General features: G+C 41.4%; 1 protein-coding gene across 3 annotated transcripts in view; it reads left to right on the plus strand.

The window, feature by feature from the left end:
* Window positions 1–2,418: 2,418 nt before the first annotated feature.
* The window catches only part of MICU3 (mitochondrial calcium uptake family member 3), a 41,650-nt gene continuing 30,429 nt past the window's right edge, over window positions 2,419–13,639 (plus strand). The window contains exon 1 of one of the 3 annotated variants that reach the window (XM_083458353.1): window positions 2,419–2,518. Coding sequence is in view for 1 of the 3 variants with exons in the window: in XM_083458352.1 (XP_083314478.1) it covers window positions 2,738–3,046 (309 nt within the window). In the remaining 2 variants the exon portion in view is untranslated. Of the gene's footprint in view, window positions 2,519–2,629; window positions 3,047–3,291; window positions 3,369–13,639 lie in introns of those variants that run through there. The other 2 variants (XM_083458352.1, XM_083458354.1) reach the window with 2 other exon arrangements.

Below are 13,639 nucleotides of genomic sequence, written 5' to 3' on the forward strand. Positions count from 1 at the left end.
TCGTGCTACTTTACCCCCATGGGATATTTCCTTGTTCTGCTTGTGAGGCAACCAGCCTCATATAACCAACATGATTAAGTCTAATTAATCATGCAGGGGTTAATACAATGGAGCAGTTGTTGGACTACAACTCCCATCATCTCTAGCTAGCAGGGATGATGGGAGTTGTAGTCCAACAACAGCTAGGGACCCAAGTTTGAGAAACACTGTCACAGAATAAGCTGTCCTTTAAGGCTTAGGTCACTTTGGGAGGGATTCGGTAATCAAGCCTTTGCTCCCAGCTCAGACCACATGATTCTTACAAGCCACTCTTGAGTTCCTATAACAATAATTTCGGGACTTTCACTGCTTTGGAACTAAACTAAATTTTACTGCCTGTGCAACTTTTTTCTTAATGTTGTATGGAAAAGCACATGAGATCACAGCAACCAGGAAGGACAAGTGAGTATGGGTGTGTAGACAAACAGCTTCAGGACCCAAGGATAAGAGGATCATCATGTGCTGTGGGCTGAAGATACCAGCAGGACGCTGCTCACTGTTTCTACAGCAGTGTCGCCACTAAAATCATACACATCTACACACAGGCTAAGCCATTTTTTAATAGGAAAATGCAGTGTCCAGTAGTGGCAGTTGTGGATCTGTTTATTTCTCCATGTGTTCGTTCATCTAGCTACATTGACTTCTTCAGTCAACCCATGTTGGCTATAGCAAGGATATGCCATCATCCCAGTGGCTTATAAGTTCAAAGCAAATCAAGTGAGAATATCTTCTCTATTTTTATTTACATTAGTTTGGTTTTTATTATATTATATGTTGAAAACTTTCAATAAAAAATCAGATTTAAAGATCCAACACTTACTTGAGGTCCTGACTGAAAGCTCATAGATTCATCAGGGAAACACTGCAATATGCACATAAAGCAATCCAGCACCAAGCCAAAAACAGCCTTCTAGACAGACAGTGGCGTAGCGTGGGTTGTCAGCACCCCAAGTAATTTGCGCCCCCTAACCCGGTAGGGGCAGAGAGCTGCGAGTGCAAGCCCCCCCAATGTTGCGCCTGGTGCGGCCGGCCCCCCTGCACCCCCCACGCTACGCCACTGTAGTCAGACAACCTTTTTCAGGCTTGCTAAGTTCTAGGGTCCGCCCCCCCCCCCAGTTTCCTTTTTATCATCTACTTCTATTCCCAGTGGGTATATATTTATTGTTATATATGATTTTTTTATCTCATTGTTTACTTAGTCTGAATAAAATTTTGTTTATATAAGATGTATTAGAAAGCCTGTTCAGTAGTTGTTCAGTGAAGTTTCCAACAATGGCACTTGAACCTTTGCTTTATTCATTTATGAGATGTGCGTTAGGCACATAATAATATAAAATTACAACTTGATTGAAAATATTATGTGATTAAAATGAACTTATGTTCTTAAACAAACATCTCAGTGGGAGGGTCTGAGGAGCATATTCAGACATAAGTAGATACAGATGTGCATTTTTCCCCAATTGAAAAGATTAGCCTGCAGGTGCTACTGAATTCATTAACTTCTCGACTGAAGACTCAAACTTCAAGGAAACAGAAGCAGCACAGCTATCTGTTGATTCATACATGTTTGGAAGTGATAAATGTACTAAATCTCGTACTCCAAGTCAGTTTGAAAATTTCAACATTAGGCAACAAGGGGAAAACTGCAAATAAGAAACCTTCCCAATATTGCAAGGTGACGGATTTATGAGCAGTTTTTCCTAACAGCTCCTAGCTATCATAGGCAGATGGAGCCTCCATGTTTGGGGGGATGTACTTCTGATGACTAGATGATAGAGTGAACAGCAGAAGGTGAATATCCCCATTAAATCCTAAATGATCTTTCCAGAGACATCTGGCAGCAGCACTGCGCTGAATGGATCACCTTGGCCGGAACAAATCGGCCAGTCCCGCAGTTCTTAATTGGGTCTGAAAATTTAACACACACTCTATAGGAAAAGAATAGGTAGGACATATATGGCTGGTGACTGAATTATGTTAAACATGACCTGAATTATTTATAATCTGCATTGTTTCCAATATTACTACTTCTAAAACAGTGTTGCCTAAACTTGGGTTGCCGGCTGGGGGGTTTTTTTGGACTACAACTCCCATCATCCCTAGCTAGCAAGACTAGTGGTCAGGAATGATGGGAATTGTAGTCTGAGGGGGGAAACAACTGGAGACCGAGGTTTGGGAACACACTACAGTCCTGCTAGGGTGACCAAGTGAAAAAGAGAACAGGGCTCCTATGCCCTTAACAACTGTTCAGAATAAGAAATCTCAGCGGGTGTGTCGTTGCACCTGCTGACATTCCCTCTTCTGCCCAGCTATTAAAGGCGCAGAAGCCCCGCTTCCTCCGTTTGTACCCTAAATCCCACAGCCGTCCCTTTAATTCCAAGTCAGTGCGGATTACTTCTGAGTAGACACGTCTAGGGCTGCCTGCACCTGCCGGTCCCTTCAAGACCAGCAATTGTGGAGGGGAAAGGGAGTGATCACTGTACGTATTGTGGCCTGAGGCGAGTAATTAGTCTGAAGGAAGGGCAGTGAGACCTGAGGGAGGGGAGCGAGAGGGGCGGAGCAATAACGGGGATTCGGGGGAAAAAACACTCGCGCGCGAGAGAGCCTCTCGCGAGGCTTCCCCGGCGGCGGCGGCGGCGCCGCAGCAACGACGGCGGCGGCTTCCCTCTTTTCTGTCAAGTCCGCCGGGCTGGCAGTTATGGCAGCGCTGCGGGGTCTCCTGAGGTGGCGTCGCTGCCGCCTCCCCAACGGCAACGACTCGGAGCTGCCTCACCGAAGGCGGCTGTGGGGTGTCAGGGCCCGGCCGGCGGGCAGCGGCACCGCGCCGCTGAGCAGCTTGGGCGCCGCGGCGGCGGCGGGCGCTACCGGCGGGGCGCTCGCCTGGTTCGTCTGCCAGCGCTTCTACGAGCGTCGGCCGTCGCCTCAGCAGAAGGGACGGAGCGGCGAGGCCGGCCAGGCCCGCGCGCTGCTGCCCATCCCTGTCGCGGCCGCTGCCAGGGATACGACGGTAGGTGTCTCCTCAGGAGGAGGGGCGCTCGGCAAAGCAGCTGCCCTCAGGGGATGCTCTGTGCCCAAACTCAGCTCCCGCTTCCCAGGCTCAGGCGGCGGCTGAGGCGGGCGCTTTACCTGTTGCACGGCTGCCTGCGCCTCAGCCGCCGGCCTGCAAGAGGGCGGGAGCGTCGTCGGCAGCAGGCGCCGCCGCTCTCGTGCGGCAAGCGGCTCCTTCTTCGCTCTGCAGGCAACGCGCCCTTCGCCACCTGCCGCCGCAGCCGCAGCAGCGACTTCGCTTGGGTCAGCGTCTCTTGGCGCAGCTGCTGTTTTGCAAAAGGGTAAGCGAGCTGCTTCGGGGGAAATGGGAGCCGCCTTGTCAAGGATGCTGCGGCCTTGGCGGAGCTCTTCTTCTCCCTTTCTGTTCCTTGTACGGTCCTTCCTTGTCACCGTTTGTCAAGCGGAGCTGCTTCGTCGTGCAGTTTGCTACGTATTTCACCTCCCTCCCCCACCCCCATAAAGTGGAGCCTGTCTGTGTGGTTTGTTTTGTTCATCCCACCTCTTTAGGTTCCCAGAGTGGCTTATGCAGCAGCTCCGTTGATTTTAAAGGAAAATACAAAAGACAGCCTCTTTGGATGATCTCTTTGATGTTCCCACGATTACACCTGCACATGGTGGGATGCTTTGATTGACCTACTGCATTTGTACCTACAGCAAAATAGACACCATGAGTGGTTTTTTGTGTGCTTCTCGTTATGCGAAATGTTGTCTGTGTAGGAGGTTAACTGTTTTGAAATGGTCCTCCATACTCTCCACCACACTCTGACAGTCAACACTTTTTACTTTAAAACAGAATTTGACAATCAGCAAAGACGTTTGCCTGGAAGAATATTTTTGTTACACTTCTTCCCCACTGTTAGAAAGCAAAGAAAGGTTATCAAGTTGCCAGCTGATCAGTGTTACCCAATTTAAAAGCTTAGCAGCTAGTGACAGCATGTCCAGATTCTTGTCTATGTAGTAAATATGAATATGAATACCCAGGACAGTTTAGGAGTAGCCCTGTTGACATCACAATGTACTTGGTGATTCTTACAACAATAATGGAACTATTAATATTTAATTCAATACAGGTGTAACAGTGGCTATTGTACAGGTGTTTGTCAAAAGCCAGTTTTTAAAATGTTTATTGATTTTACAAGAGAAGCGGTCACAATTTTGTGCATGCTAAATAAGGTGCAATCCATGTAATTGTAAACCCCAAGATGGGCAGTTCAGACTTAGCATTTGTTATGTGGGCTTGTCTAGAAGTATGTGGAGTATCAACATAGATAATCTAGGAAGGAGGTTGTCTTCTGCAATGGACATATTAAGTTTTCTGCAATTGGAATATTACTTCTGCATCTATTTCATAAAATTTACACATGGCTTGGTTGTTAAAAAGAAAACCTCAACATGGTTTACAGATTATCATTAATGATCATTAAGACTAAGATATAGTAAAAAAAAAGGAACGTATAACTGTTACTAAGAGATGCTACTATAAAGAGCTACAAATCTACATTGAATCATTACTATCCCATTCTGACAGGAAACAATCATTTGAACTTGATGCTAACATACTTAACAAGAAATTATGGTCAAATGCTCACATCAAAACTCAAAGATCAAATCAAAGCAGAGCAGGATTACTGGAGGCACATACTTCAGTGAGTTATCCCACTGACTTCTCTTTTGAAAGAATGTGGTTTGGCAATTAGGGGAGATGATGAAACATCAAAAAATGGTAACTTCTTGGATTGCTTGAGTTAATTGTCAAATTCAATCCTTTTCCATGTGCTCACATAAAGGTTCTAGTCAGCCATTATACTTACCCAAAACCATATGTGAAGAGGTTATCCAGTTGATACAGTTGGAGAAGCAATACTGAGCGACATCAAACAAGCAGGTTATTTTAGTTTATCAGTCAGTTCAACCCTGGTGTTTCCCGTGTTGATCAACTGTCATTGTTGGGTACGTTTTTCTAGAGATGAATTTTTTTGAACTGAAAGTTCACACTGGTGAGTTGATACTTAACTACGTCAGTGAACTTGAAAATAGATTTCAGTAAATGTAGAGGACAACCATATGTCAATGCAGCCAATATGGCTGGAAAAGTATAACAGCATTCAACAAAAAGTTCTAGAAAGGAAGAAGTTTACAGAGTTTATTGCATGCACTGGACATTCCCTAAATCTAGTTGGACAAACCATAGTTGACTCCTGCCTAGATGCAGTGACTTTTTTGCCACAATAAAGGAGCTTCCCCCCAACCCAGCTTCTACAAAAAGATGGACAATGCTAATTCTTGTCTCTTGAGTCAAAAGTTACTCAACATTTATCAGACACAAGATGGGAGGCTCACCAAAGCTACTGCAACTATTAGTGAAAGTTATGCTTACAATCATATTTAACTATGATCTTCTGCAGAAAATGGAAGAATTTGAATTCATTTTAATGCTTCACCTCTGGACGCATTTGCTAGACCAATTTCATAAAGTTAGCAAGGTATTCCAAAGTTCACAAATTTCATTCAGCACATGTGTAAATATTTACAGCTCACTATTGCAGTTCATATCAAACACTCAGTCTAATTTTGATGAAATTGAACAGCAAGTAAAATTTACTCTACTGGATATAAAGCAATAACTTGTCAAAAGAAATGTCAGAAAAAGACAGAATACAAAAAAAAATAAATACAGTAGTACCTCAGTTTAAGAACAGTCCTGTTTATGAACGATTCGGTTAACGAACTCTGCAAACCGGAAGTAGTGTCCCAGTTTGCAAACTTTACCTCGGTCTAAGAAAGGAATCCGAACAGTGGAAGGGCATTGGCAGCAGGAGGCCTCATTAGGGAAAGCGTGCCTCAGTTTAAGAATGGTTTCGGTTTAAGAATACACTTCTGGAACGGATTAAGTTCGTAAACCGAGGTACCACTGTACCAGTGATGGGACAGAACCTGAAGCCTTAGATGAACTTTCTCCAAAAGACAAGTTTAGGGTATATTCATTTATCCCTGTTATTGATGCTCCTGAAGCCAACCTAGATAGAATAGCAACAGTGTACAGGAGTGCAGCTAATGAATTTTCATTTTTTGTGAACCCGCAAGTAATCAAGGGACAGATTCACAATGGTGTTGATGCAATAGAATCCAGAAGATGCTGACCTTAGTCTCATCATTGAATTCTTTCACCTGTCCATCAAACAAAGTCACCCTGAAAAAGAAAATTTCAGCCACCAAAATATGTGTCATATTATATTCCAGGAGAAAAATCGGACAGCTTTTCTGAATATAGAAGCAATTTTCAGATTGTTCATGTGTTAATGTTTACAAATTGTACTCGCAAAAGATCATGTTCTAGACTAAAAAGGATAAAGGATTATCTAAAGTCAATCATGTCCGGAGATCGGTTATCTGATCTAAGCCTGCTCTGCATAGAAAATGATAAACTGTTACTTACTGGTTTTAAATATATACAGTGGTACCTCGCAAGACGAACGCCTCGCAAGACGAAAAACTCGCAGGATGAAAGAGTTTTTTGAGTTGCTGCGCAAGACGAATTTCCCTATGGGCTTGCTTCGCAAGACGAGAACGTCTTGCGCCTTTTTTTAAAAACCGGCAATGCATTCCTATGGGAAACCGTCAATGCACAGTGGTGCTTCGCAAGACGAAAAAATTCACAAGACGAAAAAACTCGCAGAACGAATTAATTTCGTCTTGCGAGGCACCACTGTAATCTATAAGTGTGCATCCAAAAGAGCTTGAAAGACGCTGTTCTGACTTTGTATATAGTGCAGTGTTGAATGTTCTGTGTGAATGGCTTCATTAACTTCCTAATTTTGTAAACTTATTAAAGGTTAAAAAATTATAAACAACCTTTTTAATCAATGTTAAAATTTCAGCAGTGTTGTACTTTCATGGAGTAGATAAAAAAGAGAGCGAGGTTTGGTTTCTCATGATCAGATGCTATCCCAAGGTTATATCTGGGTATAGCCTCATCTTGGTTTGTGCGTTATCACCAAACACATATGCATCAAGGCAGCAACATTGAGGGAGAAATGCCTTCAGCGCTATAGAAAAAGTGGTAGTGAAGAAGAAGTGGCAGTAGCAATCATTCAAATTACAGTTGGTAAGACACTCTTGGCAGTTCTAAGTTTCTCTATTTGCTGCTCATCTTACTGTTTTTATTTTGGCAGCATTCCTAATGTGCAGGTCTAAGTATGTTTATGAATTCTTGCATATTTATGTTTGTTTACAGTTCTGAAACATAACTTGCCAAAAGACTTCTCAGTTTTGTCACTGCAACAGACTGACATGGCTATGTTTCTGTTTCTCGTGGGGTCTACATGTTGGAGAGTACAGTAGGGATGCATCCATCAGTCTACTTTGTTATGTTACACCCCTTCTTAGAAAAAAAAACCATTCTGGGAGACAAGCATTTTTATAAATAAAATCAAAGTGGTCTCAGATGGGAGCTAAGGAGTAGTATAATAAATATGCAGGAAGTACAGCCATTAGAAGCAATACTTGGATTCTTTGCTTTGTACACTTTAGGGTAAATTCAATGAAACTCTGGGAACAGAGAAATAAGAGTACCCAACCAGTGATGTCAGGAAGGCTATGAAGGGTTTCAGGAATGCTACTGAAGTAGCATAGTTAGAACACTTCTAGATTTCACATTGATACACCCAAAGGTATTGAAAAATCTGGGATGAAAGCATGAAGCACCTCTTCTCCTCCTAATCTGATATTCTGCCATGTTTATTCATTTTATAGAAATCCTAAAACATTTACCAGGTACTTTATATAACCTATATAGATAATGAAAGAAAAAAGTTTAAGAGGGTGTTCTGAGGGAGGGCGAGGTAGCCTGATAAAATGTTAGTGAAGATACAGAACAGAGCTAGGGTGACTTCTCTGTGATTTGTAGTAATCGTGGCAATTTTCAGCTGTGCTGGCTGAGGCTAATGGGAGTTGAAGTCTAAAACATCTGGTGGACATGTTGGTGGAGGCTGCACTAAACCATGGTTTAGCATTATGAGAATAAGTTTTCCTTCCATTTAGGTTTACACGTTCCCCTCTTCTTCTCCAGCACAGCCCCATGGAAGAGATTGGAATCTTTCACTTTCATTTTGATTAACCACAGCCTACCATGCCATTCAGACCTAAATAAGCAATAGTTAGTGCAAACAATCCAGCTTCATAAACTATAAAGTTGGCTTGTTTTCACTAGGCATAAGATTAATCATAGCTTGTGTGGCCCTGGTCAGTCAAGGAAGCTGTGGTTAATCAAAAGCAAAAGCTTCTTCCTCGCAGCCATGCCGGAGAGGAGAAAGGGAAGTAAAATGATGGTTAGCATTATGTCCATATCAACCCCTTGTCTTTTTATGTACATACAGGATTTGATCATAATATATAAGTACTCTGGTGAAATCCTGATCTGCTGATCTGAAAATTAAGGTCAGCTTTTTTCCTTGGATTTTTCACATTCACATGTGAATATGTAGGCAAGAAGTACTGCATTATAAGATCAGTATTACGTAGCCATACTGTAGAAAGCTGTCTGTGGACAAACGCCAGCTCCCTCAGCCTAAAAGCAAGATGAGTGCCACAACCCCATAGTCGCCTTTGACTGAACATAACCATCCAGGGGTCCTTTGCCTTTTTTTTACATGAAAGTGAATATATTGCAATACCCCATACAGTAATACTGATTGGTAGAAATGTGACAGCAATAATAATGGGTGCAGGATGTGTTTTACCATAAAGTCATTGAAAGTTTGGCAACTTTGTATGGTCAAATGTTTTTGGGAAAGGATTCTGAACTACCAGAACTGTGATGCATTTGACCCAATCCCCCTTCCCCCTTTTAAATTATGACAGAAAATGTAATATTATATATACTTATACTTTTGTGTTTTTAGAATATTTATATAAAATCCTGTAGTTAGAAAATCACATAGCTGGACAACTAGTACATTCTGCTCCAGAGTTTGCTAAGCACCAAAACAGTTTTGTCTGCTTTGGGATTTTCCCACACTAAGAATTTGATGTTTAACCTTTTGGCCACCCAGCACGCAAACAAAATTATACCACTTTTATCTACTTGGGAGCATAGTATGTTAGCCTGAGGCCAAGTAAAGCACAGCTTTTAAAAAACTGTTTTCTTTTCCTTCATTTCCTTCATTTGTACAGAATCACACTAATTTCAAACAAACTGACTTTGCATCAAGGAATGTGAAAATTGCTCATTTAAAATAAAAAGAAACCCTTTATAGTAAACTTTGATAAAAGTTGTAAGAACTTGGCTTGAAAATTGGAAGTGACAATTTCATAAGGATTTTTGTTTTATAGTCACAAAGTGTTTACATTTTTTATATTAAGTGTAAAATTCAGCAGAATAATAATCATTGCACTGTAATTTTGTGTCCCCTGCACTTTGTATTTGTGCAGCAACTTTCCTTTCTAAAGGCTGAGTGCGAAAATACAGCTACTACCTTTTTGGTCAGAATGTGTTTGTTTCATAGTACAGTGATTTCAGTCAGAATCTCAAATGAATTATCTGCCCCACTGTGGAAATAAAGTACTGTATCATATACTAATTCATGGCACAATCCTATACTTGTGTTGTGCAGGCTGTGAGTCTTTAGAATTTTGTAGAATCCCCACTAAGCCTGTGCAGCACCAGATACACTACAGTCATGACAGATAAACCAGTGTAATTCCCTTTATGCACTGGTATAGTTGTTCCATCAGCAAATATATGCCTGCAGAACATCTGTATGCCATGTCCTATGCTCTGCCATCAGTACAAAGCCACACCCTGTCAATGGCACAATTGTACATCAACACTGGGCAGAGCAGAAAGGATTTTGATTTCCCTCTGATTGACTTCAGTGGGAGCTGATTTTGGGAGCTCAGTGGGAGCTGTCACCACAACAGAGCCTAGGACAGGAGTAGGCAACCTAAGGCCTGTGGGCCGGATGTGGCCCAATCGCCTTTTCAGTCTGGCCCGCGGGCAGTCCGGGAATCAGCGTGTTTTTACATGAGTAGAATGTGTCCTTTTATTTAATTTTTTTAATATGATTTTTATTGAAATTTACAATCACCAACCAACCCCCACCACCCACCACCAAAACATCACATCTTGTTACATGTATCCTACTTTGTGTTTCATAGATCCATTAGCTTCCGTCCTTCCCTTCCACCAGTTTTCCTATTCCATTCTATAGTTTACAGATTCTTTAATTATAAATTATGCCATGACATGAGAATTATTTCAATCCTGCCAACGTTTTCATATTTGTACAATTCTCACTTATATAAACCATAAATTTACTCCATTCTTTTTGGTACTTTGTCTCCTCCTGATTGCGAATTCTGTGTGTCAATTTAGCCATCTCAGCATACTCAACCAACTTTATCTGCCATTCTCTTATCGTCGGCATCTCCTGTTGCTTCCACTTTAGAGCTATCAGAACTCTGGCTGCAGTTGTTGCATATAAATATAATCTTTGATCTATCGTTTTAATCCCTTCTCCCACCAAACCTAGCAAAAATTCTTCCGGCTTTTTGGGAAAACTGTACTTAAACATCTTTTTTAACTCGTTGTAAACCGCATCCCAAAACTCTTTTATTTTATTGCAAGACCACCACATGTGATAGAAATCGCCGTCTTTTTCCTTGCACTTCCAGCAGGTTTTACTACTTGTTCTATACATTTTTGTCAATTTGGTGGGAGTGAGATACCAACGATAAATCATCTTCATAACATTTTCTTTTAAGGCAGAACAAGCAGTGAATTTTTGGCTCTCATTCCAGAGTTTGGCCCATACATCATATTCTATGTTATGTCCTAAATCAATAGCCCATTTTATCATAGCCTCTTTTATAAATTCATCTTTTGTGTTCCATTCTAGTAAGAGATTGTACATTTTTGATAATAGCTTGGATTTACTCTCTAAAATATCTATTTGAAATTTCAAATTTTTTTGTCCTCAAATCCTATTTTTTTATCCTCTTTAAAGACATCATTGACTTGATGGTATTGCAACAATCCTGTCAATTTTTCAGCAATACACTCATAGGGCTTTAATTTCCAACCTTTTTCAGCCTTCATAAAAATTTCCTCATATGTGGCTCCTCTCCCTAGTATGTTCAGTTTTTTAACTGTTAATATATCAATTGGTGACAGCCACCACGGTGTTTTCCTTTCCAACAAATTCTTGTTTCTTTCCCAGACTTCAAATAAGGCACCTCTTATCACAAGATTTCTAAACCCTTTGTGCACTTTTGCCTTACCACACCAGAGATAAGAGTGCCATCCAAATCTATTGTTGAACCCCTCCAAATCTAACAAGTCTAGGTTCTCCTGAATTATCCAATCCTTTGTCCAACATAAACATGCCGCTTCATAATAGAGTTTCAGATCAGGTACTGCAAACCCCCGTCTTTCCTTCTTATCTGTCAATATTTTAAATTTAATTCTTGGTCTTTTCCCTTGCCATATAAAACGCGAGAGGGTTTTTTGCCACTCTTTGAATTGTCTTAAACCTCTTATTATCAGAATTGTCAGGAACAGAAACAACATTTTCGGTAGTAGATTCATTTTAATCGCAGACATTCTTCCTGTCATTGAGAGCTTTAATCTGTCCCATATTTATAATTCTCTTTTAATCCCCTTCCTTTTATTTAAATAGCATATCTGAGTTATTTGCGGGGCACAGTAATTCGTTCATTATTTTTTTTCAAAATATAGTCCGGCCCACAACATGGTCTGAGGGACGGTGGACTGGCCCATGCCTGAAAAAGGTTGCTGACCCCTGGCCTAGGATATGTTGTAACTCAGCACACAGCTGCCAGTATGTAAGCCCCATGGGGGGGGGGTACCACAACTCAGATAGTAGGGCATTTGGCTATACCTCTCTGATTCCATGTGATATACAGTGGTACCTTGGGTTAACAACTTAATTCTTAACCGTTCTTAACCTGAAACTGTTCTTAACCTGAGGTCTGTTATTAACCTGAAACTGTTCTTAACCCGAGGGACCACTTTAGCTAATGGGGCCTCCCGCTGCCGCCATGCCACCGCCACACGATTTCTGTTCTTATCCTGAAGCAAAGTTCTTAACCCGAGGTACTATTTCTGGGTTAGCAGAGTCTGTAACCTGAAGCGTATGTAACCTGAAGCATCTGTAACCCGAGGTACCACTGTACACAAGGGTAACTAGTGATGAGAAACAATGGAGAAAGGGCACTTTGCACACAAACAGCTTGGCCTCACAACACAGATAGAAACTTGAGCACATTGCTAACTCTTCTCTTCATCAAACTCTCACAAGTAACCCTGCCTTAGGACTGCAGGTGCTCAACAACTCAAATTCCACCTCCAGTAACTGGGGCTACCAGAACAGAGCGCCCCAGACAGGTACACAAGGAAAGGTGAAAATGCATGCTACAAAGTAGAACTTGTGTGACTTGTCTTTTTGCCTCTGCCTTCCCTTTGCCATCTGTAAATACGGTGCCTTGTCTGAATTATATATGTAACAAGCAAATATAAATATTGTGAATAAAAAAAAACTGAGTGAGAGAATAAAAAAAATGAACTGGATCTTCAGCATCCTGCCCTGCTCCAGCAACTGAGGTGTCCAGATAGACACCCCACACATTTAAGCATGGAACACAATAATTGTTCCATAGCAGTGAAAGAGCTCTAATCTTCTGGAAAGACCGTATTTTCCCGTGTATGACTAGGTTTTTTTCCTAAAAAATAATGTCAACAATTAGGGGGCGTCTTATACACAGATACATCTCCCCTCATTTTCTTAAATCTGAGTCCCCAAAAATTGGGGGCGTCTTATAGATGGAAAAATACAGTACTATTTACTTGGTATAAGAGTGTTCTCTCTGACTTGTAAATGTTTTGATATGATCCATTGTGGATTAAATAAACTGCATGTTTTAATGATAAATAGAATGCATGGTTATTGATAATGGATATACAGTGGTACCTCGGGTTACATACGCTTCAGGTTACATACGCTTCAGGTTACAGACTCCACTAACCCAGAAATATTACCTCGGGTTAAGAACTTTGCTTCAGGATGAGAACAGAAATCGTTTCTGGCGGCACTGCAGCAGCAGGAGGCTCCATTAGCTAAAGTGGTGCTTCAGATTAAGAGCAGTTTCAGGTTAAGAACAGACCTCCAGTACAAATTAAGTTCTTAACCCGAGGTACCACTGTATTTGTTGAGTTACTTAGCCATTGTTGGCATCGGTTTCCATGCAGCAGATCTTTTTATCTTGTGTGCAGTCTTTTCTCAGTGGAAAATGACAGAGCTTAGGGCTAATAATGGTCAGCACTGGATAAGAAGTGTTCTACTCTAGGCTCTGAACCTGGGACTTTCTGTGTGTGAAACCTAGGCTGTTTCATGGAACTAGGGTTCCTCCTCTATAAGTGAGTCAGAAGATAGGGGAAGGACACATAATTGGACATTTCCTATCTGTTGCTATGGTTATGTAGCTCAAGAGCTGGTTTACGGTGTATCCGCTATGGGTTGCATTTCTCCTTGCTTAA

This window comes from Podarcis tiliguerta (assembly GCF_965153285.1).
Source record: "Podarcis tiliguerta genome assembly, chromosome: 9".
In the NCBI taxonomy this organism is placed as follows: Eukaryota; Metazoa; Chordata; class Lepidosauria; order Squamata; family Lacertidae; genus Podarcis; species Podarcis tiliguerta.